Source organism: Chrysemys picta, chromosome 1, assembly GCF_011386835.1.
Source record: "Chrysemys picta bellii isolate R12L10 chromosome 1, ASM1138683v2, whole genome shotgun sequence".
NCBI lineage: Eukaryota > Metazoa > Chordata > Testudines > Emydidae > Chrysemys > Chrysemys picta.
In genome coordinates, this window is record NC_088791.1 from 155209189 (window position 1) to 155234454 (window position 25266).

The 25266-nt window shown below is 50.7% G+C and overlaps 1 protein-coding gene across 1 annotated transcript in view; it reads left to right on the forward strand.

Moving 5' to 3' along the window:
- The first annotated feature begins 2137 nt into the window (after window positions 1-2137).
- LOC101941765 (coagulation factor V-like) overlaps window positions 2138-25266 on the forward strand; it is a 65711-nt gene continuing 42582 nt past the window's right edge. The window contains exons 1-7 of the mRNA XM_065573709.1: window positions 2138-2445; window positions 11876-11967; window positions 13229-13351; window positions 17232-17444; window positions 19001-19144; window positions 19704-19925; window positions 20904-21069. Coding sequence (XP_065429781.1) covers window positions 2285-2445; window positions 11876-11967; window positions 13229-13351; window positions 17232-17444; window positions 19001-19144; window positions 19704-19925; window positions 20904-21069 — 1121 coding nt within the window. The 5' untranslated portion in view covers window positions 2138-2284. The remainder of the gene's footprint in view (window positions 2446-11875; window positions 11968-13228; window positions 13352-17231; window positions 17445-19000; window positions 19145-19703; window positions 19926-20903; window positions 21070-25266) is intronic.

Sequence of the window (25266 nt, forward strand, 5' to 3'; positions counted from 1 at the left end):
TGGTTATGTTTCTGATTAGTTTTTGATGTAAAAAACACAACAAAAAAACAACCAAAAATATCCAAAAAGGCATGAAAGTGTTGATGTCAAATTTCAACAATGTCAACGAATTTTCACACAAGAAAATCATTTTAGAGACTCTTTGTTTTTACTACAAGAACATGTTCAAAAAATTTCAGCCCGCTCTACTCAAAGCTGAGGTAGAGGGACTCTCGCTCTGGACAAAAGAGGAGTCAAGTCTCCCTGGCTCCTTCAGGTTTGGCGTATTACCAGTCCCGGTTTACAGTGGCTCCATGGAGCCGAGCCCATGCTCAGAAGGCTGCTCTACTTGCACTGCTCCACTTGCACTGCTCCCCGAGACCCCTCTAGCTCCCCCCGCCCACCACTTGCTCCTCTTGGCCTGCCCGCCTGCTGCCTCCTCAGCCCCACCCCCCCCGCTCCTCTCTGCCCCCTGTTCAGACCCCAGTGCACCTCTGGCTCCGGCAGTCTCTGCTTCCCACCACCTGTGGGGTCCCACCTGTCTCCCCAGAGGTGAGCTGCCTGGGACTGGTGCAGAAGCCTGGCCAGTCGCAGTCTGGGGATGGAGGGGAGGGGACAGTGCGGGGAGCTTGGCTGGGCCCCTCAAGGGGAAGTGCATCTTGAGGGAACCCGGCTGGGGCAGGCCCTGGCCTGGCTGATCATGACACTCCCGAGGGACCAGAGCAATTCCCCACCCCGGGACCAGCTCTGGCTGCACTGCCGGCTCAGCCTGGCAGACACAGTTGCCTCCCAGCAGGGCCAGTGAGTGCAGCCGGGAGCCAGGGCATGGGGGAGTGGGTTTCTTGCAGGGGAAGGGGTGCTGGGCTGTGAGGGGGCAGGGAAGATCTGTATGTTGGGGCACTAGGGAGTGGGAGTTCTGTGGGGGGTGCAGGCAGTTGTGGTAGGGCTGTGGGCAGGGGGGCGCTGGGCCAGGGTGGTGGTGTGCAGGGCACTATGCATTTGTGTGAAGGAGGTTTGGGGTGGGGGGGGGGTGCTGAGCATAGTGGGTCTGGGGGGCTCTGCCCATAGGGAGTCCAGAGGATGTTGTGGGGGGAGGGGCTGTGTGGCGTGGCATGTGCCCGCCCCCTGAAGGGGCAGGCTGGCAGCACAGGACCAGGTGGGCCCCTGTGTGTCTGGCAACTGCCAGTTTCTAAATAGTGCCCTTGCACTGGGCTGGACAGAACAGGGAGGCCCATGCCATGCCCCATTGCCCCTGGCTGGCCCCTTGCTCTGGGGATTGACCTCCCCGCGCCATGCTCCATTGCTCCCACAGGAGTCCATAAATAAGTTTGGCGCCAGGCCACAAAAGGTTAATCCAGCTCTGCATATTGCCTTCTAATAAAGGGAGCATTTAATGTCAATTATCTGATTATGCGGACGCCAGGGCCGGCTCCAGGCACCAGCCTGGCAAGCAGGTGCTTGGGGCGGCCGCTCCAGAGAGGGGCGGCACGTCCAGCTATTCGGCGGCAATTTGGCGGACGGTCCCTCACTCCTGCTTGGAGCGAAGGACCTCCCGCCGAATTGCTGCCGCAGATCGCAATCGCAGCGCTTTTTTTTTTTTTCCCCTTCCCGCTGTTTGGGTGGCCAAAACCCTGGAGCCGGCCCTGGCAGACGCTTATCGACTAGGAGCTCCCGGATTATCACAGGCTACCACAGAGCTGTCCTGAGGTAGCAGCTGTCAGTTTCTATTAACCTAGACTGGATTTGAACTAGTACAAGTCTCTGGAGCCTGTCAGTCCCCAGGCCCTGAACTATTTCTTGCTCTGTATCACCCAGCATGCCAGGTTTGCAGGATGTAGGATCTTTCCCCCTCAAAATTGGAATAATCCCTGACATCCAAGGACATGTGACATCCCTAGCCAGCCCTGCCCCCAGTGCCAGCACTCCACCTATGCTTCATCACCCTGCAAGTCAGCCACATAAACCGTTCCTATTTGGGTTGCTGCCCCTAATACTCTACTGCCCTAGTAGGCAACGACCCAGCCAACCAACTCTGCCTTATGTGGTTGAGGCTGCTTGTCCTTTGTGCTTGGCACGCAGCAGGGAAGATGTGGGGGAGGGAGGAAAAGGCAGCCTGAACAGCTGTTTATCTCCACTCTGATTCCTGTCAGCAGCAGGAGGAGGTGAAGAGCAATGACCTGGGTGTCACTAACACCACCATCACCTCTTGCATCACTAACCACAATGAAAGCATTTCCCCAGCATTAGCAAAAGCAGCAGCCACTGCCTTGTGTTTCCCAGTGTGGCATCAGCAGGAGCTTGCACCATGGGGCTCTCCTGCACGCACCTCCTTCTCTTGATGCTGCTTGGTTTGTGGTGGCCAGGTTTGGCGTGGCATCGGGTGGGAGCAGCTCAGGTCCGGGAACACTACATAGCCGCAGAGACTACCAGCTGGAGCTACAGACCCCAGTCCAAAGAACTGTCCAGGTAAGTGCGGGAAGATATGGAGGCAACCAGCCCCCTCCTGGGCTGAAAGGGACTTGAGTCTCCTGAGGAGTTTGTGCCCAGCTGGGCTTAGGGACTGATCCAGCCTATGGAAGTTGATAGAGTCTTTGCATTGACTCCAATTGGATGAAGCCCTTAATTCAGTTCAATGCTATCAGCTGTTTTATTCACACAATGTGATTTTTTTTGAGCAGTTTTTATTGATGCCATTTTGATAAAGGCAAACTTGGGCTCACTCCCACATCCTCTGTACTCCCAAAACTCTCATTGGGGTCAATCCTACATTGAGGATTTTTGCATGAGTCTCTCTAGATTTGGTGTCTTCTCACAGCTTCCGCTCCTGCAGCTAAGTGAAAACATCAGAATCTCAGCTTTCATTTCAACAATTAAAAAAAGTTTCTGGCCCCCACAGTTGTGTAGAAAAGCTCAAAGGTCACAAGGCAAATAAAAAAAAACCTCTCAACATTATCTGTTTAAAATCTCATCATTTGGGGGGAAATTTTGAGTTCTTTTTATTTGCTTTTTGGTCACACACTCTTCACATTTTCAAGTTTTCTCTGCAACCACTAGAAATGTGCTGTTTTGTGTTTTTGTTTTTTTTAAAAAGCTGAGATTCTCATGCAAACTTTTGATTCAAGTGACTGGGGCCTTAAGGGAGAAAAAAAACAAATATTGCAGAAATAACCTCAAAAAATCACCAGAGTTGGCAATACTACACCTATTTTTAAATAAGAAAAGGTCCATACAAAAAACACCATCAATTTTTAAAAATGTAAATGAATAATCTAGTTTACTTTCCTTATGGTTGCTTACTAAGTACATTTCTTCAGCAGGGGTGATGAATACACAATAATCAGTTTCACTTTCAGGTTCCCATGGCAGCATTGACAATTTTTTTGTGATTAGTATTTTATTGATTTTGTGTGTGTGTGTGTGGTTTAAAAAAAATAACCAATAAAAAGTACCAAAAGGTAAATCACTTACAGCTCATATATGCTGCAGAATACTGCAGGCTTCATAGGATCTCCAACAGAATTATGCAATTTTACAACTCTTCAAAGCTGCAAGAACAGACAGTACTATATAGGCATAACACAGTAGGGTGGAGGTTACAGTAATAATATAGGAGACCTATGTGAATAGGGAGGGGAGGGAAGGACCCAGGAGGGAAAAGGTGGAGGAGTTAGGTGGAATGGAAGTCTGACATTCTTTGAGCAGTCTGAATGGTTTTTATTCAAATGTATCTAGAAAGAGGGCCCAAAACTTCTTTGACTGCATTTAATTGATCTCTAAAGTGATAATCTATTCTTTTATTGGCTGTTAACTCAGAAAGAAGTTGTTCCAATAAAAGACGTTCTCACCCACCTTGTCTCTCTCATATCCTGGGACAAACATGGCTACAACAACACTAAAAACAACTCAGATCTGAATACGTGACTGCTCTATTTTTGGCATAAGCTTACTCTTCTATTTTGTTTTAAAAAATCTCATGTTTTTGAACATTTGAGGCTGGCAGTACTGTATATGATATAACCAGGTATAATTTTTCAGTGCCCCCTGCCCTCCAAACATACAACGTTAGGGCTTGCATGCACATGTCCATGACGTTTCCAAGCTGCTCTTTGGTTTCCTTTGTGCTACGTGGATGTCTCCCACACAGCTCTGTATAGAAACCAAGCTGGCTAGAGGTTTGGCTCTGTTTACACATGCTGGTCAATGATTATTTCTGGCTGTATGTTATTGCTAATCCTGGCAGAAACATTTCCGATTTTTGAAATTTCAATTAAATATTTTCATGAAAAAATGTCAGGTTTTTCTAATGATTCTATTCCTTTTGTAATAACTTCCTTCTTCCTATGCCCCAGGGTCGATCTGGCATGTTCCATCTAATATCATTACAGGAGGTCACATATCACCTTTGTGAGGATAAACTGTTGCAGGGAAGACTCCACAGTGAGCTCCATAGATCAGAGCCGTCTCTTGCTGAAGTCAATAACAAAATTCCTGTTAACTCAAGGGGCCCAACTCTGCTCCCCAGGGAGTAGAAACCTGTGGCATTTCTGCCTGATTCTTTCCTTGCTGGGAGAGTGATTTAGGGTAATCCACAGCCTTGCAGGGCAGCAGAGCTGCTCTGAACTCAGGCTGGATCCTGCGCCATCACGATGGGCTGACCTCCCCTTCATCCAGCTGTCCTGCCTCCCTGTCTGTGCGCTGCCATCAGCTTCCCCCTACCAAGCCCGTGCCTTACGTTCTTCTTCGAGTGCTTGCTCATATCCATTCCATTAGGTGTGCGCGCGCCGCGTGCACGATCGTTGGAGAATTTTCTACCCTAGCAACACCGGCGGGTCGGCTGTGGAGCCCCTTAGAGTGGCGCCTTCATGGCGCTGAATATATACCCCAGCCGACCCGGCGCCCCCTCAGTTCCTTCTTACCTCCCCTGACGGTCGTTGGAACTGTGGAGCGCGGCGTAGCTGTTCTCCACTCTCCCTAGCTTATTCCGTTTATTCACAGTTATAGTTATAGTTCTAGTTGTATATAGTTAGATAGTTGTTTATTCACTTTGTTAATAGTTGTTATATAGTTAAAGGGGATTAAGGGGGTTGTCTCCCCCTTTTTCCCCGGCGCGTGGCCGGGCTCATGCCCAAGGCTCCCGGCTTCAAACAGTGCGCGTCCTGCGCTAAGCCTATGCCAATGAGTGACCCGCACGACTCATGTCTGAAGTGCCTGGGGGAGTCCCATCAGACAGATAAGTGCAAGATCTGTAAGGCCTTCAGACCGAGGACCAAGAAGGAGTGGGACTTTCGGCTTCGGCAACTCCTTATGGAGGCGGCACTTAGCCCGGACGCTCCATCGGCGCGTCAAGCCCCGGCACCTAGCGCCTCGGTGCGCAGTGCCCCGGCGGCACCGACCATTCCGACCACGTCGGACAAGCCTCCACGGCACCGGACCCCGTCGGCACCGCACTCACAGCAAGTGCCTCGGCGCCGTTCATCATCCCCGGGACATAAAAAATCCCATAAGACGGGGACTGCCGTGCCGAAGACGCCGGCTCCCCCGGTGCCGGGGGTAGAGCCGCGTCCGCCTGTGGAGCACCGAAAACAGGTGCCTCCAGCACCGTCGACTCCGGCTCCGAGGCCGTTGAGTCCGGTGCAGACAGGGTCTCCACCGAGACCGGCGGTGATACAGTGCCTCCCGTCGACCCCAGAGACCTTCGCGACGGCGAGAGACTTGATCGCTCTCACGGAGCCGGCACCGCCCCAACCACCGGCACCGTCGGCACCGTTGACTCGTCCGGTCCAATCCAGGGGGAAACCTGCCTTGATGCGCCCTCCATCGCAGGGGCTGGAACCATGGCACCGGTCCAGGTCCCGAAGCAGGTCCCCACGCCGCTCGCAGTCCCGGCGCCGGATATCACCTCGGCACCGGTCGTACTCGCGGCCAAGATCATCGTCGCGGCACCGCTCTACGTCTCGGCACCACTATGATCGTCGGCACCGATCGACATCGAGACGTAGTTCTCGGCACCGATACGATCGACGCTCGACGTCGAGAGGCCGCTCCCGGCACCGGGCCTACTCAAGATCACCTTCCAGGTCCAGGTCGGACTCTCGGCACCGTCGCGGTCATCGGCACCGATCCCGATCTCGGCACCGTTCGCCGGCACCGCACAGGGACCGTTCATCTCCGGACCGGCACCGTACGGCACCGTACCTTCCGGAGCTCGTCTCGGCGCGGTCGGCACCGCCATGGCCATCTAGATCAGTGTCCCGCTCCTCCGATGGGGCATCGAGATCGGCATACCCCCCTCAGGGACAGGCCGATGATCCGGACATGGGCCACTGGCAGGAGATAGCGGAGGATCCCGCTCAGGGACCTTCGCACTGGTCGTTTTGGACCCCGTGGGCGTACCACCAAGCGCAAGGGGCTCCACCACCATCAGCCTCTCGCTCGGTGCACTCTGAGCGAAGGGCCCCAGAGTCCACCATCTCTCGCCCTCCTCCAGGGGGCATGGAGGCTTCCGTGCCCACACCACCTGACGTCCTGGACCCAGGGGCAGGTGATGCTCCGCTCCAAGGCTCATTGGACCAGGCCCCGCCCTTGGATCCCTTGCCACCTGAGGCATCTTCCTCATCTTCCCCAGATGAGGCAGTGGCGGGCACAACAAGCACAGGTCCACCCCCGATAGATCTCCGGGCACACCAGGACCTATTACGTAGGGTGGCACGTAATATGGACCTTCAGGCAGAGGAGATAGTGGAGGTGCAAGACCCCATTGTGAACATCCTCTCTGCGGATGCCCCATCCAGAGTGGCGTTGCCCCGATCCGCACGATCCAGGCTAACGCCACTACGATATGGCAAACTCCTGCCTCTATCCCACCCACAGCGAGAGGGGTGGAAAGAAAGTACTTTGTCCCCTCAAAGGACTATGAGTACTTGTATACCCATCCCCAGCCGTGTTCACTGGTGGTGTCATCAGTGAATGCAAGGGAGCGCCACGGTCAACAGGCCGCAGCGCCCAAATCGAAGGAGGCTAAGCGCCTCGATTTGTTTGGCCGTAAAGTTTATTCAGCCAGAGGGCTGCAACTTAGAGCGGCTAACCAGCAGGCGCTCCTGAGCCGCTATAACTTTAATTCCTGGAACTCTATGGGGAAGTTCAAGGAATTGGTTCCCCAAGACTCCAGGGAGGAGTTTGGGGCCTTGGTAGAGGAGGGTAAGAAGGTGGCTCGGACCTCCTTGCAGGCCTCCTTGGACATAGCGGACTCGGCTGCGAGAACCCTGGCTTCAGGTATCGCTATGCGGAGGATCTCCTGGCTTCAGGTTTCGGGTTTGCCTCCGGAGCTGCAGCAAACCCTACAGGATCTGCCCTTTGAGGGACATGGATTGTTCTCGGACAAGACGGACTCTCGTCTGCAGAGCCTCAAGGACTCGAGAACAATCATGCGCTCCCTGGGGATGCATGTTGCGGGTCCCCAGCGCAGACCATTTAGGCCCCAGCCTCAACTTTTCTACCCCCCTCCGCCTCGTCAGAGACAGGACTCTGCCAGAAGGCGGGGGCGAGGTGGTAGGAGAAGGTGGACTGGCCCTCAACCCGGTCAGAACCAGGGGCCACCAAGGCCACCTTCAGGCCCCAGGCAGAACTTTTGAAGGTGCGGTCGAGGACGGCGCCCCAGTCATCCCCCAGGATCCAGCCCCCTCCTTTCGGGATCGCCTTTCCCATTTCCACCGTGCTTGGTCCCTTATAACCTCGGACCGTTGGGTCCTTCGCACGGTAGAGAGAGGATACGCTATCCAGTTTTCTTCATTCCCCCCCTCCCACCCCCCCTCCCCGTCCCTCTTCAGGGACCCTTCTCACGAGCAACTTCTTATACAGGAGGTTTCCACGCTCCTATTGACGGGGGCCATAGAGGAGGTTCCTTTAGAGTTAAGGGGCAGGGGATTTTATTCCCGCTACTTCCTGATCCCCAAGTCCAAAGGGGGTCTGCGACCCATCTTGGACTTGCGCGGACTCAACAAATTCGTAGTAAAGTTGAAGTTCCGCATGGTCTCTTTGGGGGCCATTATCCCTTCCCTCGATCCTGGAGACTGGTTCGCCGCCCTCGACATGAAAGACGCATACTTTCATATTGCAATTTACCCGCCTCACAGGCGCTTCCTGCGATTCGTGGTAAGCAGGGTGCACTATCAATTTGCAGTCCTTCCCTTCGGCCTATCCTCGGCCCCAAGAGTGTTCACGAAATGTATGGCTGTCGTGGCAGCATACCTTCGTCGGCAAGGGATACAGGTGTTCCCGTACCTAGACGACTGGCTGGTACGCGGTCGCACCAAAGAGCAAGTTCGAGCTCACGTCCACATAATAGTGCACACATTCAACGAGTTGGGCATCCTACTCAACAAGGACAAATCCACTTTAGAACCTACCCAGAGGATAGAATTCATCGGCGCAGTCCTAGACTCCAGACGTGCACAAGCCATCCTGCCAGACAACCGCTTTTGTACCATCACGAGCCTTATTCAAGGGCTCAGGGCCTTCCCAACTACCACGGTGAGGTCGTGCCTCACCCTACTGGGTCACATGGCTTCCTGCACGTACGTAACCAGGCATGCCAGACTTCGGCTTCGCCCACTCCAGACCTGGGTGTCATCGATATACCGCCCACATCGGGACAGCCTGAACATGGTGGTCACGGTCCCGAACTCGGTCCTGACCTCCCTCACCTGGTGGCTAGATCACAATGTGGTTTGCGAGGGGATGCCATTTCACGCCCCACAACCCTCCCTGCACCTGGTCACAGACGCTTCATCTCTGGGTTGGGGCGCCCATCTCAACGAACACCATACCCAGGGCCTGTGGACTGCACCCCAGCTAGCCCTGCACATCAATGTTCGGGAACTGATGGCGGTGCGCCTGGCGTGCCAGGCATTTCTCAATCTCCTACGTGGCCGCTGTGTGTTAGTTCTCATCGACAACACCACGGCCATGTTTTACATCAACAAGCAAGGAGGAGCACGTTCGTCAATTCTATGCCAAGAGGCCATTCGCCTGTGGGACTTCTGCATCGCCCACTCAATCCATCTCACGGCATCGTTCCTCCCTGGAGTCCAGAACACTTTAGCGGACCGACTCAGCAGGTCCTTTCAGACGCACGAGTGGTCTATCCGTCCGGACATCATACATTCCGTCTTCCAGAAGTGGGGATTTCCCCAGATAGACCTGTTTGCATCTCGAGACAACAGGAAGTGCCACGTGTTCTGCTCCCTGCAAGGTCGAGCTCCGGGCTCCCTCTCGGATGCGTTTCTCCTTCCCTGGAAAGACCACCTGTTTTATGCCTTCCCTCCATTTCCTCTGGTCCACAAGGTACTGCTCAAATTGCGCAGAGACCAGGCACAGGTAATTCTGGTCGCTCCAGCGTGGCCGAGACAACATTGGTACACCACACTGTTGGAACTCTCGGTTCAGACACCGATCCCGCTTCCATTATGTCCAGATCTCATCTCTCAGGACCACGGCCGGCTGCGTCACCCCGACCTGCAATCTCTTCACCTCACGGCGTGGCTGCTCCATGGTTCACCCAGGCAGAGCAACAATGCTCACTCTCGGTCCAACAGATTCTGTTGAGCAGTAGGAAGCCCTCAACACGAGCCACGTACTTGGCCAAGTGGAAGCGGTTCTCCTGTTGGTGCGAACAACGAGCCACGTCCCCGTTACAGGCACCTATTCCTCTCATATTGGAATATCTCCTCTCCCTAAAACAGCAGGGGTTGGCGATATCTTCAATTAGAGTTCACTTGGCCGCTATATCAGCCTTTCACCCAGGGGAGCTCGCGTCCTCGGTATTCTCTAATCCGATGGTCGTTAGATTCCTCAAGGGCTTGGACCGGATGTACCCACAACAACGTCAGCCCGTTCCGACGTGGGACCTCAACCTGGTTCTCTCCAAGCTCACAGGTCCTCCATTCGAGCCACTGGCCACCTGTTCACTTCTGTACCTATCCTGGAAGACAGCCTTCCTCGTAGCCTTCACTTCAGCGAGGCGCGTTTCTGAACTCAGGGCGCTTACATCCGAGCCCCCTTACACAGTTTTCCATAAGGATAAAGTGCAGCTTCGTCCACATCCTGCCTTTCTCCCTAAGGTGGTTTCTCCATTTCATATCAATCAGGATATATTTCTCCCGGTCTTTCATCCTAAACCACATGCTACTCGCCAGGATCAACGTTTGCATTCTCTGGACGTACGCAGGGCCCTGGCTTTCTATATTGACCGCACAAGGCACTTTAGAAAGACGACGCAACTCTTCGTTGCAGTGGCCGACCGAATGAAAGGCTTACCGGTCTCCTCACAACGCCTATCCTCCTGGATTACGTCTTGCATCCGGACTTGCTATGACCTGGCAGGTGTCTCAGCACCGCACCTCACCGCTCACTCCACGAGGGCTCAAGCTTCCTCGACGGCTTTCCTGGCGCAAGTTCCGATCCAGGACATTTGTAGAGCTGCGGTTTGGTCATCAGTCCACACATTTACAGCTCACTATGCACTAGTGCAGCAGTCCAGGGACGATGCTGCATTCGGATCAGCGGTTTTGCACACAGCAATGTCTCACTCCGACCCCACCACCTAAGTTGGGCTTGGGAGTCACCTAATGGAATGGATATGAGCAAGCACTCGAAGAAGAAAAGACGGTTACTCACCGTTGTAACTGTTGTTCTTCGAGATGTGTTGCTCATATCCATTCCAAACCCGCCCCCCTTCCCCACTGTCGGAGTAGCCGGCAAGAAGGAACTGAGGGGGCGCCGGGTCGGCTGGGGTATATATTCAGCGCCATGAAGGCGCCACTCTAGGGGGCTCCACAGCCGACCCGCAGGTGTTGCTAGGGTAGAAAATTCTCCGACGATCGTGCACGCGGCGCGCGCACACCTAATGGAATGGATATGAGCAACACATCTCGAAGAACAACAGTTACAACGGTGAGTAACCGTCTTTTCCTGAAAGGAAGATAGGAGACTTTGAGGGGGAGTTGTTGCTGCACCCCCACTCTGGTAGATTTCTTGGTAGCTACTGATCAGCTAGGGATGCATGACACAAAATGTAGCTGCTCTGCCCCTCCAACCTTCATTTCTGCTCAACACCCATTGTCCAATCGCCACATGCTCTCTTCCTTTTGCCTGCTTGGGTTTCTTCTACAGCACCTAGCATGGGATCCATTTGATCATATACTTTTATGAATCAAAAGGTAAAGACAGTTGCCACATTTCCCAAGAAGCAGTTTCCTGAATGGTCTTGAGCCCTGGGCTGCCTTATAAGAGACCAGTTTGCTCTTTCAAAGGGGAACGAATCACATTTTCTATTTTACCTAAAAGTCACGGCAGTTACAGATGATAATTGCCATGCTGAATGATTGTGCTGAGATCATTGCAGGTGATCTTGAAACTGAAGCACAGGGATGGGGGATCCAGATTCTGCTCCCAGCTCTGCAATACACATCCTGTGTGACTTTGGGCAGGTCACTTCAGCTCTCTGGGTTCCTATTTCCCCAACTGTGAAGCGAGGAAACTAATACCAACCTCACAGTAGAGCCAAAAGGAGCTACAGCATAGCAAAACGTGGTTTGTTACATTATTAACAAACTTATTATTAAACTGTATCACAATAGTGTCTAGAAGCCCCAGCTGCAATCGGGGCTCCATTGTGCTAAGTGCTGAATAAAGATGTAATAAGAGAGTCCCTGTCCAAAGAACTTACCCGCTAAATGGACACAGGGTGGGAGGGGAAACAGATGAAATGATTTACCCAAATGACAGAGCCAGGAATAGAAGCCATTAGAGGCCCACTCTAGTGCCCACTCCACTGGACCACACTGCATAGCTAAGAAGCTTTACATTTAATTTATTTTTTTAATACTTCCTATTGCAGATTAGACAAATCAGAGCCTGTGTTTAAGAAAATTGCCTATCGAGAGTATGAAGCAGATTTTCAGACAGCAAAACCAAGAGATACTTTCTCAGGTAAGCAGAAAATAACTTTCAAAGCCAGTTTCTTCTACGTGCAGGAAAATGTGCCTATATTTGTATACCCATCACTAGCATGTACTGCAAGCCAAGCAAATAGAGAATTCTCTATAGCACAGGAGCCAAAAGCCCAATCCTTAAAAATATTGTCCTCTGTTATCCGTATTGATTAAATTGGAGAGGGGTCAAAGAAGAGCCACAAGAATGACTACAGGGTTAGAAAACATGCTGTAGAGTGATTGAGTTCTCAGAGTCTGTCTATTTAGCGTAACGACGAGAAGGTTAAGGGGTCACTTAATTACAGTTTATAAATATCTTCATAGGGTACAAATATTTAATAATGGGCTCTTCAATCTAGCAGAGAAAGTTATAACAAGATCCAATGGTTGGAAGTTGCAGCTAGACAAATTCAGACTGGAAATAAGGTGTACGTTTTTGACAGTGAGAGTAATTAGCCATTGGAACAATTTACCAAAGGTTGTGCTGGGTTCTCCATCACTGGCCATTTTTAAATCAAGATTGTGTGCTTTCTGAAAGATCTGCTCTAGGAATTATTTTGGAGAAGTTCTATGGCCTGTGTTGTACAGGAGGTGAGACTAGATCAGCGGTCCTTAAACTGGGTTGGGACCCCAAAGTGGGTGATGACCCTGTTGTAATGGGGTCGCCATGGGCTGACATTAGCCTTGCTGGGGCCCAGGACCGAAGCTCAAGGGCTAGCATGGGAATGCCTTGCCGAGCTGCAACTGCATATCCCACTGCAGTGGAGACAAACCTTGTGTTGTAAAGGCTGTTGCTCTGGATATCACATTAAACACTCCCTAAGACTTCGGTCTGCTTTCCTAAAACTATGCTAGTACTGGTGACTAATTTGTAAGGGGAGAAAACCCTTCCCCAACCTTTAAGCTGTCTGTTCACTAAACTTTCCATAGCCAGGAAACAGCCTTCTTGCTTCATGTGCAGAATTTTCCTATGAATTTCAGTGTCCTTTGCTGAATATATAATTCACGGCCTTATTTACATTGGGCCACATCTGTTAGATTCTTGAGGGCCTTTCTACCATCCAGGTATTTCACAGCTAAATCACTGGATAGGATTAATCCTCATTGCACTGGCATTAAATCCTCTGATTTATTTTGTGCCGCTTGTCCTTTAACAGGAGTTCACTCTCCCACTCAGGAGAAGGTGACTTTCTCTTTCAATAAGATGCACCATTTGATGCTCATTATCGCTTTTTATTTTTAATACTGAATTTCTGCAGGACTTCTGGGACCAACTCTGCGGGCTGAAGTGGGAGACACTTTAGTAGTTCACTTTAAGAACATGGCCAACAAACCGCTGAGCATTCACCCACAAGGCATAGCTTACAACAAACTGTCGGAAGGTATGTGCTGTAAAATGCCATCTGTTCTTTTTTTCTACTCAAGACTATATAATCTTAGATCGAGAAGGGCCTAAAACCAAGTCCTGGGTATGGACACCATCAACCTTTTGATCTTTGGATCTGAATCTACATTTTGTGGCCCAACTTCCTCTATTATTACATCAACCATGTGACAGCCCTGTTGTCTGAGATGTGTATACTGCTGAATGACTCTTCACTTATGCTGGTGACATAGCTGTTTTGCCCAAAGCTGAGAACCTGGAGAACAAAAGTAACTGGTCAGTTAAAATACCCACCCTGAAGAAAGGGAGGAGGGAAGTTGTTAGCTAGGGTTACCATATTTCAACAAGCAAAAAAGAGGACGGGAGGAGCCCCGCCCTAGCCCCGCCCCTGCCCCTCCCACTTCCCGCCCCCCCAGAACCCCCAACCCTCCCCCCGTTCCTTGTCCCCTGACTGCCCCCTCCTGGGACCCCTGCCCCTAACTGCCCCCCGGGACTCCACTCCGTATCTAAGCCTCCTTGCCTCTTGTCCCCTGACTGCCCCAACCCTTATCCACACCCCCACCCCCAGACAGACCCCTGGGACTCCCACGCCCCATCCAACCACTCCCCACCCCCTGACAGCCCCCCCCCAGAACTCCCAACCCATCTAAACCCCTCTGCTCCCTGTCCCCTGACTGCTCCGATCCCTCTCCGCACTCCTGCCCCCGACAGCCCCCCCCCCCAGAACTCCCAACCCATCTAAACCCCTCTGCTCCCTGTCCCCTGACTGCTCCGATCCATCTCCCCACTCCTGCCCCCTGACAGCCCCCCCCAGAACTCCCGATCCATCTAAACCCCTCTGCTCCCTGTCCCCTGACTGCTCCGATCCCTCTCCGCACTCCTGCCCCCGACAGCCCCCCCCAGAACTCCCAACCCATCTAAACCCCTCTGCTCCCTGTCCCCTGACTGCTCCGATCCCTCTCCCCACTCCTGCCCCCTGACAGCCCCCCCCAGAACTCCCGATCCATCTAAACCCCTCTGCTCCCTGTCCCCTGACTGCTCCGATCCCTCTCCCCACTCCTGCCCCCTGACAGCTCCCCCCCAGAACTCCCAGCCCATCTAAACCCCTCTGCTCCCTGTCCCCTGACTGCTCCGATCCCTCTCCCCACTGCTGTCCCCTGCCCCCCCTTACCCTGCTGCTCAGAACAGGGTGTTGGGCTCTGTGCCAGCCGGACACATGGCTGAGCTCCCCTGCACAACACAAAACCCGGTCCCTGGCCCTGCACAGGGTTGCCGGAGCGGGCTGCAGGAGGAGCTGCCGGCCGGCTCAGAATGCAGGGAGGGGGGGTGGGAGGAGGAAGCTGCTCCGGAGTCCAGCCCGGGACTTTCCTGCAGCCCTCCCAGCCGGGGGAGGGAGAAATCCCGGACATTGTGAGTGCTTCACAAATTCCCCCCGGACGCTATTTTTAGCACACAAAAGGAGGACATGTCCGGGTAAATCCGGACGAATGGTAACCCTATTGTTAGCTGCTGCAGGCTGACACAAACTGACTGGCCTGGTCTACGCCTAAAATTTAGTTCGAGCTAGCTACCTCGCTCAGGGCTGTGAAAAATTTCACACTCTGTACAAACAGTTAGATCAACCTAATCCCCGCTGTAGATGCAGCTAGGGCAATGGAAAAATTAATCCGTCGACCTAGTTACTGCCTCTCAGAAGGGTGGACTAACAATCTTAATGGAAATCCCCACGTGTCAATAAGAAAGCGTTACACTTCAGCAGTACCGCAGCAGCACCACAGCTGTGCTGCTCCAATGCAGATGTATCCAGAAGAGAGTCAGGGGCAGCAAGCAGGATGTAATTTGGTCCCCAAGAAAACATGGGCTCCAAGGCTACCTAGGGGCTTGAGGGGAATGCCTAGTGTAGGTAAGACAGTATGTGTATAGGTCTCTTATTTTCAATCCATCTCTGAGTGCTGTGCACCTTTTGGCAAACAAATCATACTTTTGTTTTAAAGAGGCTGCTTCTGTGTCACTGCGTACCACCACTGATCACAGGCTCCCAAGGAGAAACTCTTGCAGGTGCCACGCCATTGGGCTTGCTAGATATCATGGTTGGCAACCAGGGAGGTGTGATCCAGAGACCAAATCGAGGAGTGGTTGGATCAGGGGATCTCACCCCAAAAAGAAATGGAGACACAGCCCTGTCACTTGAAAGAGATGCAGTCGGGGGACAGGAACAGGGTCTCGGAAGGGGTAGTCTACCCAGGGACTATGACATAAAGGGTACTTGGTATCTCCCAGTAGGTGCTCAGCTTCTTGCAAGATCTGGCCTTTGGCTGTCAGCTCTTAGAGGCGTGGTACTAATATATCCTGCTGGTTTCCTAGAATGCCATAGAGACCAAATCACACTTGAGTAAAGCTATCAGTTTAAGACACTGCCACTCTATCCTGCCAAATGATTTACCGACATCCATTAATAAAATTAAGGATGGAATCCAATTTGATGTTAACTTCTTCTAACTGGCACTCAATCAGCTTGATTGCATAGAGCTGAAAATGCAACAAGGGGGTAGAAAATAGAGTGGTGAGGGAGGAAATGCTCAGAAAATCCCCCTAAGACTGATGTTATGTGACCTTTGAATCCAGTCTGTGGCTGTTTGTGCACTAAATGAACTGCACGACATTGTCCTGCCTCCACACATGCTGTTTACTCCAGATACCTACAGTGTTTTCAGAAAGCACCGTATCCTAAAGATTGGGAACTATCCTCCCATACAGTAAATGTTTAAATGTATGTGTTAAAGAAAATGTATTTGTATTATTTCAGTTCCAAGGCTTTAGAGTTCAAGGCATTTGCCACCATTGGTAATGGGTTATTTATTACTTAATATGTGCCCAATTTGCATTTTGTGTCTCATTTTCACCAGTGCAAAGTGAATGTAAAGCACTTCCACATCAGAATGGTAGCATTTTACACTCCCTATGCACTGGTGTCAATGACTTCAAGTGGGCTGTCAGCTTGCAAATATTTAATTGCATTAGGGTTGATGTCAGAGGTGGTTGAAATGTTTTGAATCTCGAAACAATATCTGGAAAAATGTTCTCCCTTTTCAGCAGCTCTCAAGGCGGTTGGGATTTTTTCCAGATTTTAAAATTTGTTGAAATTTCAAATTGTGTGAATACATTTTTTGCAAAAACGTCCAAGATTCCTCCCCCCCCACACACCCGTTCTAGATCATCTTGTTCTTTGCTATTAATCAGTTTGTCAGGAGAGCTCGCTGAGGTTTTGTTTAATGCCTTGTTCATATTATGGGCCCAAGAGGAGTTTTGCTCTCAGCTGAGTGGGAGCAGAGCCGAGCCCTGTGTTGAGGAACTATCACATGTCACTGAAAATCTCCAGTTCCGTTTGATGATGGTTCAGGTTGATATTTCACTGATTTCTGATTGTATTTGCAGCTAGAATTTTGATAACCTCCATGAAGCCTTCTTGTTAAGTCAAAATTTTTATTGGCTGTAGATAATGCAAACAAATTAAATACATAAATGCAATGTTATCACCATTCAGATTTGTAATGTGCAAAAGTCATAAGGCTGCAGTAGCTCCTACTGGGCCAGTGTTATGGAGGGAGGCTGGACCAGGATCAGTGGAGAGCTGGCGAATTGGGCAGCTAGTACCTTCTAGATCGCTCCTGAATCCAACCATGGAGAAGCTGAACAGTTGTACTATGCTCCCCCACCACATCAGCCTGGGTAAATGAAACAGAGTACTGGTCTTGATTCTGCTCTCAGGGACACCAGTGAGGATCGGGAGCAATGATCGTAAAAACCCTGTGCACACGTTCATCAACCTCTCCCTCAATGCCACCTCTACCTCCCTCTCTCGACTTCTACCTACGCAGGTTCCCTGTACGCTGACAGAACATCTTCTTTTGAAAAACTGGATGATGCTGTGCTTCCAGGCCTGGTGTATAAATACACGTGGGAGATCACTGCGGAAATTGGGCCTAAAGAAGCCGACCCACCCTGTCTCACCTATATCTATTACTCACATGAGAACATGGTGATGGACTTTAACTCCGGTCTGATTGGAGCATTGCTTATATGTAAAAAAGGTAACCAAAATGCTTTGGGTAGACAAAAGCTATAAAATGTCAGCTGGTCTACTGTTTCAGTGGCCTCGCACATTCTGATAGTGTTGTTTTCTTTTATGGTAACGATAAAAACTAAAAAACATAAAAATCAAGTTTGAAGATTGTATCATAATGTGAGAAGGCATTTCATTTTCCTCTTTCCTTCTCGTGTTTCTGTGCAGGCAGTTTAGAGGAAATTGATTTTTGTTTCCTGTGTCTTTATTTTAGGCCTTAGGGTTACAGTGTTCTGGACTAGCTGTAATGCACACTAGTTTCTTGAATAATTCTATTGTAGGCAGGGCTGGTAACACCGCCTTATATTAAAGTTGCCTGACACTTCCCATTTTGAGACCCCCAGCGTCAATTGCTTATAACATTGTCAAACTTCAACTGTTCAGGCTGGAATTTACCATTCCAGGTGTCTGCCTCAGATTGAATTCTTTTGGAAAGTTGTAGCCAAAGTTGTTTAACTGTTTCCAAGAACAAGGCTAGGAAAAAACACTTTGTTTTGCCATATTAAAAATGCTCCCTGTCCTGATGATGTAGCTGATGTGATTGTGTATATGAGTATTTTGGAAATATTTATTTTCTTTCCTTGTGTCAAGCTTCTCTAAATTCATTGATATCTGTCTTAGTCCTGTGTTCAGTGCTTAATGTCTGCCAGAACTGAGCCCCGGCACCTCTGGGCTGAGCAGTTCACAGCCCCGGCACCTCTGGGCTGAGCAGTTCATAGCCCTGGCACCTCTGGGCTTGCCACATCAGTTATAAAAGTAACAAAATTGCTTGAGCCCCAGCACCTCTTTTGTTACAAATTAAGCACTGCCTGGGCGACACAAGTCAATTAATAAACTAGCAATATATTAAAACCAAGTTTGCATTTCTGACATCTCTAATCTCACGGATGAAACAATGAGATGACACTAGGTTTGGGTGGGATGGCAATACATATGTGTATAAAAAATAAATGCATCTCACCTCTAGGTCACCAGTCCTATTCTCTTCTATTTAGGTTCTTATAATACTCATCACTGCAGTATCTGCCCATGGCAGTGATGACCAAAAATCCTTACCATGTGAAGGCTGCTTGCTTGTCTGTGTGAAATGATTTGGGGGTCTCAGTCCAGTACCAAGGGGGCAGCTGTCCACATTGGCAGAAACTCAACTATACCTGGTATTAATCTGGTAGTCCCAGAAGAGAAGCCAAGGACTGAATAGGACCTCAAGATAGATCTCCTCTCTCGCGGTCAGAGATAGTCCCTGTGGCACGTTACTGGAGTAGTTTAGAGGGAGCATGTACTGATGCTCCCTGTGCTGAACCTGTTCTGTGGATGCTAGAGGCCCTCAGTCTCCAAAGCTGCCAGTCCAGCACCTTTCCCCAGAACTAAATTCACCTCAAACACATTTTGAAAAAACGTCCTATGTGGCCAGGTGCCGCTCACACGTGCAGCAAGCTCATGGAATAGATCTGGATGCCTTTTAGTTGATGTGAGCTGTTTTTATTTTTGCCTTCATCTGATACCTCTTGTTTCCTCCCACAGGAAGCCTGAAGGAAGATGGGACACAGAAGCTGTTTGACAGAGAATATGTGTTGATGTTTGCTGTGTTCGATGAAAGCAAAAGCTGGCAAAAATCAACCTCTCTCCTGTACACGATTAATGGTTACGCTAATGGGACATTGCCAGGTACTGTACGTACTCATGGCGTCCAGCCAGAGTCCACAAACTGTATTATTCCTCACTGCAGCATACCCTAGTCAGCTGCAGAAAGCAAACAGAAGAAGTAGCGTGGCACAGCCTCGTGTGTGACCGTACGATGAGCATCTGGTTCCACAAGGGAGCATGTGTGCACTCCCAACCACCACCGCTTTCCCCTGCAGTCTGACCTTGGTGCCGAGAGCACATGGCTCCCAAGAGCGTTGCAGTTCGTGCAGAGAGAGAATTAAATCTCTTCTTGCCACCTGCTGGATAAGGAGTGAGGTTTTTCAAAAGCACTTAAGTGAGTTAGGCACCCAACTCCCATTGACTTTCAATGGGATTTAGACTCCTAATCCACTTAAGTACTTTTGAAAATCCCACCCATGGCCTATACAGTATCCATCCTAGACATGGCCATCAAGATATCAGAGACTTTATTGAAAGAGCAGAGGGGTATTCACTTTTGACCTACCAGTGGGAATTAATTAAACATTCTGTAATTCTGGGATGATTCAGCTGTATTCTGAACCCTGCTGTTCTGTTTCAGACCTAGGAGCTTGCACATACGATAACATTAGCTGGCATTTGATAGGAATGAGTTCCAAGCCAGAGATTTTCTCCATCCATTTCAATGGGCAAGTCCTGGAACAAAATCGTCGCAAGGTCTCGACTGTCAACCTTGTGGGAGGTGCATCGACCACAGCAAACATGACTGTGAGCCAGAAAGGAAGGTGGCTGATATCTTCTCTTGTCCAGAAGCATCTGCAAGGCAAGGGAACATCTTGTTCAGAAGGCAGTTGTGCAGTTACAGAGAGTGTCATTCTTGTCTCTTCCTCCTTATCTCCGAAAGTGCTGCTAACTTTATCAAAAACGGTGGCTAACGCATTTGGGATCATCCTAGGAAATCAGTGGAAACAGGGCATTTTGTTTGAATTAGGGTCGCAAGATGTGGCTCAAGTATCAAAGGGGTAGCCGTGTTAGTCTGGATCTGTAAAAGCAGCAAAGAGTCCCGTGGCACCTTATTAGACTAACAGACGTATAGGAGCATGAGCTTTCATGGATGAATACCCACTTTTTCGGATGCATGTAGTGGACATGCATCCGAAGAAGTGGGTATTCACCCACGAAAGCTCATGGTCCTATACGTCTGTTAGTTTATAAGATGCCACAGGACTCTTTGCTGCTTTTAAAGATGGGGTTCATTAGGACTACTGCTGCAAAGGGGCTACAGGGCAACAATGAATCTAACTCTTAGCTTTTAACTCTTTGGGAGGTGCTCAGATGAGCCTCATTATAAAAAACCTCGAGATTGACCAGCTTTTTCAGGAGAAACAGAAAACTTTTGCAGTTCAGTGAGCAAAAAATCTTTTCTGCTCATCTTTAACAGTGGATGTTAGTTTCCCCCTAGAGTGAAGAGATCTCTGTTGTAATAGATCAGTGGATTCCCTCTTGTAAAGGTTGGAGGGCTCATTTAACAGAAAAGGGGAAGTTCTTGCTGTCAGTTAGGCTGGTATTTTCAAAGGAGGCTATGCGAGTTAGTTGCTGAGCTCTCATTGACTCCCACAAGCCCCTTTGAAAATACCACCCTTAATGCCTGCACTCTTCTTTTCTTTTCTTCTTCTTTTTAAACCGGAATAGACTCAGGTCAATCAGTGAATGTTTTCATGCATCCTGAGCTGATGGGCTGTAGGAATGCACTGTTCATAGGAATAACAGTAACCATTGTACTGTGTCTCTATTCAACCAGCTGGAATGCACGGTTACCTCAACATAGAAGAACATGCCGGGAAAGACGTGTTCAATAAGAAATTCTCCTTTAAGGAACAGCGTATGATTAAGGACTGGGAATATTTCATTGCTGCGGAAGAAATCACCTGGGATTATGCTCCAGAAATTCCAGAGACCATTGATAGGTAAAATGGTGAACTGTACCCTGTTGATGAAATGTTAACTTGGGGCGGCTTAGGAAATGCACTATATAATGTAAAGTCTTAGCCCTTAAGAACTTCTTCTGCATATTTTTCACAGGAACTCAATCTTGTAGAACAGGAGGAATATTAGAGGCAGGGTTGCATGGTATTTATGGAATGCACTATCTAGAAGTCCTAGTGCGTGGCTTCTGAAGGGCTCTACCAGGCTGAATAAGTGAATGTGTCAGGCTCTGGGTTCTAAGAGGTCAAGCCTGGTGGTTGGAGCAGTAGTCGAAGCTGGACATAGAGTCGGGACAGGGCAGTGCTCAAACTAAGGTCCGGGGACAGGCGGTGGGTTAGAACCAAGATCAGAGTCCATAGATGAGTTCAGTCAGGATCACAGTCAGATACCAGAAGCAGGCCAAAGGTTGAAGCCAGGTTGGAGTCAGTCGAAGGGGGTCAGGAGGTGGGTACAGGGTTAGAGCGGGTCAGGAACATGTCTGGAGCAGAGTCAGAAAAGGGCACAGAGAAGACTGGATCAGGCTGGAACAAATCCCGGGCAAGGCTGGAGCCGGAACAGGGACAGGATCAAGGGCAGGCTGGAAGCCTAGGGAGTCTGACACCACGAGGCAGCAGGAGGTTTCCTAGGCAAGTGGTGCTGTTGCGCAGACTAAGATCCATGTCTATGCGACAAAATTATGTTGACCTAAGTTACATCAGCATACAGCCGCTGCAGTAATTGTATCGTTTTTATGTGTCCTCACTACGCTCATTTTGTCGGCGGTGCGTGTTCTCACTAGCAGCGCTTGTATTGATGCAAAACGAGTCACGCAGGGGTGATTAGGAACACGATTTCAACGTCCCATAATGCAGTGTTCTCCAGCCCATAATTTCATCTGCATCCCATAATGTTGTATGCCTCTTTTCAAAATCCCCACAAACCTGTGCATCCCTCCTCGCTGTCCACTATCTGTGTCAGAAGCATGGATCCTGCACAGCTCTGCACTGTTGTGACGAGTGTTGTGAGAATGGCATGCCTGATCCTGCAGTATTTGCAGAGCCGCCAGAGGAGCTGCAGGGAACATGACAATTTCTTGGAGGCTAGATTGCTCTGGGACATAGAAAGAAACAATTCAAAGTTGTTGATGGCATTGATGATGGAGCTGGAGGTGGGCCGGAGAAAGAAGCACTGATGGGTGGGATCACATCAGGTTTGGGAAGATGAGCAGTGACTGCAGAACTTTCAGATGTTCTTGGATCTTTGTGCCAAACTCACCCCGACCCTCCTGCGCAGCAACACCAAAATGAGATCTGCACTGACAGTGGAGAAGTGAGTGGTAATTGCACTGTGGAAACTTGCAATGTCTGACTGCTACCAATCAGTCAGGACTCAGTTTGGAGTTGGAAAATCCACCAAGTTGCCAAAAATAGACGTTTATTCCATACCCAGGCAAATAGAGAAAAAATTATAATTGAATAAAACTGAAATAAAGGGAAAAGAACTTTTGGAGGGGAAAGAACAGTCATTTCCATTTCAGAAACACATACACTGACCTGTGAGAGACCCGGTTGGTGTATGTGCAGCTGTGATTCTCCAGGGTGGTGTGGAAGGATAAGTGCAGTGGCTCCAGAGGTCCCAGAATGCAGTTCTCTATGGGCTGCAGAAGGAGGCGAGCACAAGATGGTTGAACCTGAAGGTCAACGAGAGTCTGCAGCATGTCTGTTTGCTGCTTGAGAAGCACTAGCATCTCCTGCTGCACGTCTGTCCTTTTCCTGCACCTTTCTCCTCTCTGCTCTATTCCTGGGCTGCTGTCCGCGAGGGTGAACATCCAAGCCCCGGGCTTGGTATCCAGAGCAGCAGAGGTTTGCAGGATCTCTTGGAACATTCCATCCCTCATCTTCCTTCTCCTTCTTATCTGGCTGAGCTGCTCCGCTGCTGTGGATGGAGAGACCCCCCAAGGCTAGGGTTACCATACGTCCGGTTTTTCCCGGACATGTCCGGCTTTTCGGCAATCAAACCCCCATCCGGGGGGAATTGCCAAAAAGCCGAACATGTCCGGGAAAAATACCGGCCAGGCACTTCCCCTCCCGCGGCTGCTCTGCTCCTCCCCGGACTCAGACTTTGGCTCTGTTTAAGAGCCGGGCTGCCCCAGTGCTACCGGCTTCGGGCAGCCCCCATGCCTCCGGACCCTGCGCCCCCGGACGGGCACTTCTCCTCCCCGGCTCCAGCTGCTCTGCTCCGGCGGCGCAGGGTCTGGAGGCAAGGGGGCTGCCTGAAGCCTGTAGCGCTGGCTCGGGCAGCTTGGCTCTTAAACAGAGCCGAAGAGTCGGGGAGGAGCACAGCAGCTGGAGCCTGGGAGGGGAAGTGCCCGGCTGGGGGCGCAGGGTCCGGAGGCATGGGGGCTGCCCGAAGCCCGAGCGCTACTGGCTTCATGGTTTGCCGTGCAGTCTCCAGACCCTGCGCCCCCGGCTGGGCGCTTCCCCTCCCGGGCTCCAGCTGCTCTGATCCTCCCCTGACTCTTTGGCTCTGTTTAAGAGCCAAGCTGCCCGAGCGCTACTGGCTTCGGGCAGCCCCCGTGCCTCCAGACCCCGAGCCGCTGGCCAGGCACTTTCCTTCCCGGGCTCCAGCTGCTCTGCTCTGGCGGCTCAGGGTCCGGAGGCAAGGGGGCTGCCTGAAGCCCAAGCGCTACCGGCTTCATGGGTTTGCCGGGCAGCCTCCAGACCCTGCGCCCCCCGCTGGGCGCTTCCAATCCCAGGCTCCAGCTGCGTTGGGGAAGCGCCGGCTTCCCCAACGCAGTAGTAGGGGTGGGGCCAGAGACCATGGAGTGTCCTCTTTTTTTTATTTTTTAAATATGGTAACCCTACCCAAGGCCACATTTCTAACCGCAAAGGGTACAATGCACAGAGGTACTGTTGTGGGTGTGTTCATGAGATAAATGGAAACTTGGTATACTGAACTCACTCCCTTTCATCCACACAAGATGCAAGCACTAGGTTCTCATTTTTCCTTGCGATTGATACAGCCCGGCTGCAGTCCAGCCATAGTGAGTACAACCATGAAAGGAAAGGGGGTGGGGCAGAATGAAGGGGGATAGCTCACAGGCATGAGTGTATGCATATAGGGCAATTGAACGCAATATACTGGCACTGTTTTCCACAGGCGGTGGAGATTTTAGCTGATATCTCACTCCTGAGGGTAATGGAGGCTGGAAGGGAACAGATCCTGCAGGCGTCTGGCTGCAAACCAGGGCCGTGTGCTGCAATGGTTCCGGCTATAGTAATCGCTGAGTTGCGTAGGAAAGTGTCCTATCGCAGCGGAAGAATAAGGAAGCCCTCCCCAGAAACCTTTGGCAGAGGCCTGCACACTACATCCAGAGACGTTTCCTGACTATCTCTATGGAGGATGCACAGGACATCCTGATGCGCACAAACTGTTCTGCAGGGACCCTCTGCCTAACTCTAGAGGGGGATGAAAAGCAGATAGTAACTTTACCTCTATTGGTTGCTTCATTACCTCACCTAGCATAAGTAAAATAGAATAAATCAACAGACGTGTCCTGCAACTTTGGGCGTTCCATCCCTGCAATTTCAAAGCAAACTGCATACTCACGAGACATTCCTTCCCCTGCATCAGGCTCACCTGTGTTGGACCGTAGGGACTAGCTGGACTGCGCAGGACTCAAAAACGTGTCCTGGCTTGCTGCGCCGCTGGATACCTTGGTCGCCTGTCCCCATGCTCCTCCTCCTCCTCCTCGCTGTTCAAAATTACAATATTGATGCAGACTGCCCCGATTTCTAAATTGCCTGTTCAGCTATTGTTGATTCCATGTACTGTGGAACTGTGATCAGTGATCCTCTTAACTGAAAAATGTGGCCTGGGGAGGCGGCGGGGGGGTCTCTCCATCCCCACCAGCGGAGCAGCTCAGCCATATAAGGAGGAGAAGGAAGCTGTGACTCAGGCTCCTCCAAAGAATCCTCAGGGCTCTTGAGGGTGGTGGTGGGTTCTCCACCAAGGATAGAATGCAGCTCTTTGTAAAAGCGGCAGGTCTGCAGCTCCACACCAGAGCAATTGTTGGCCTCCCTTGCCTTCTGGTACACCTGCTGCAGCTCCTTGGCATTCGCACAGCACTGCTGTGGGTCCCTTGTGTAGCCCTTTTTCTCCCAATTTGAAGGACATGTTCTGTACTATTCAGATCTAAT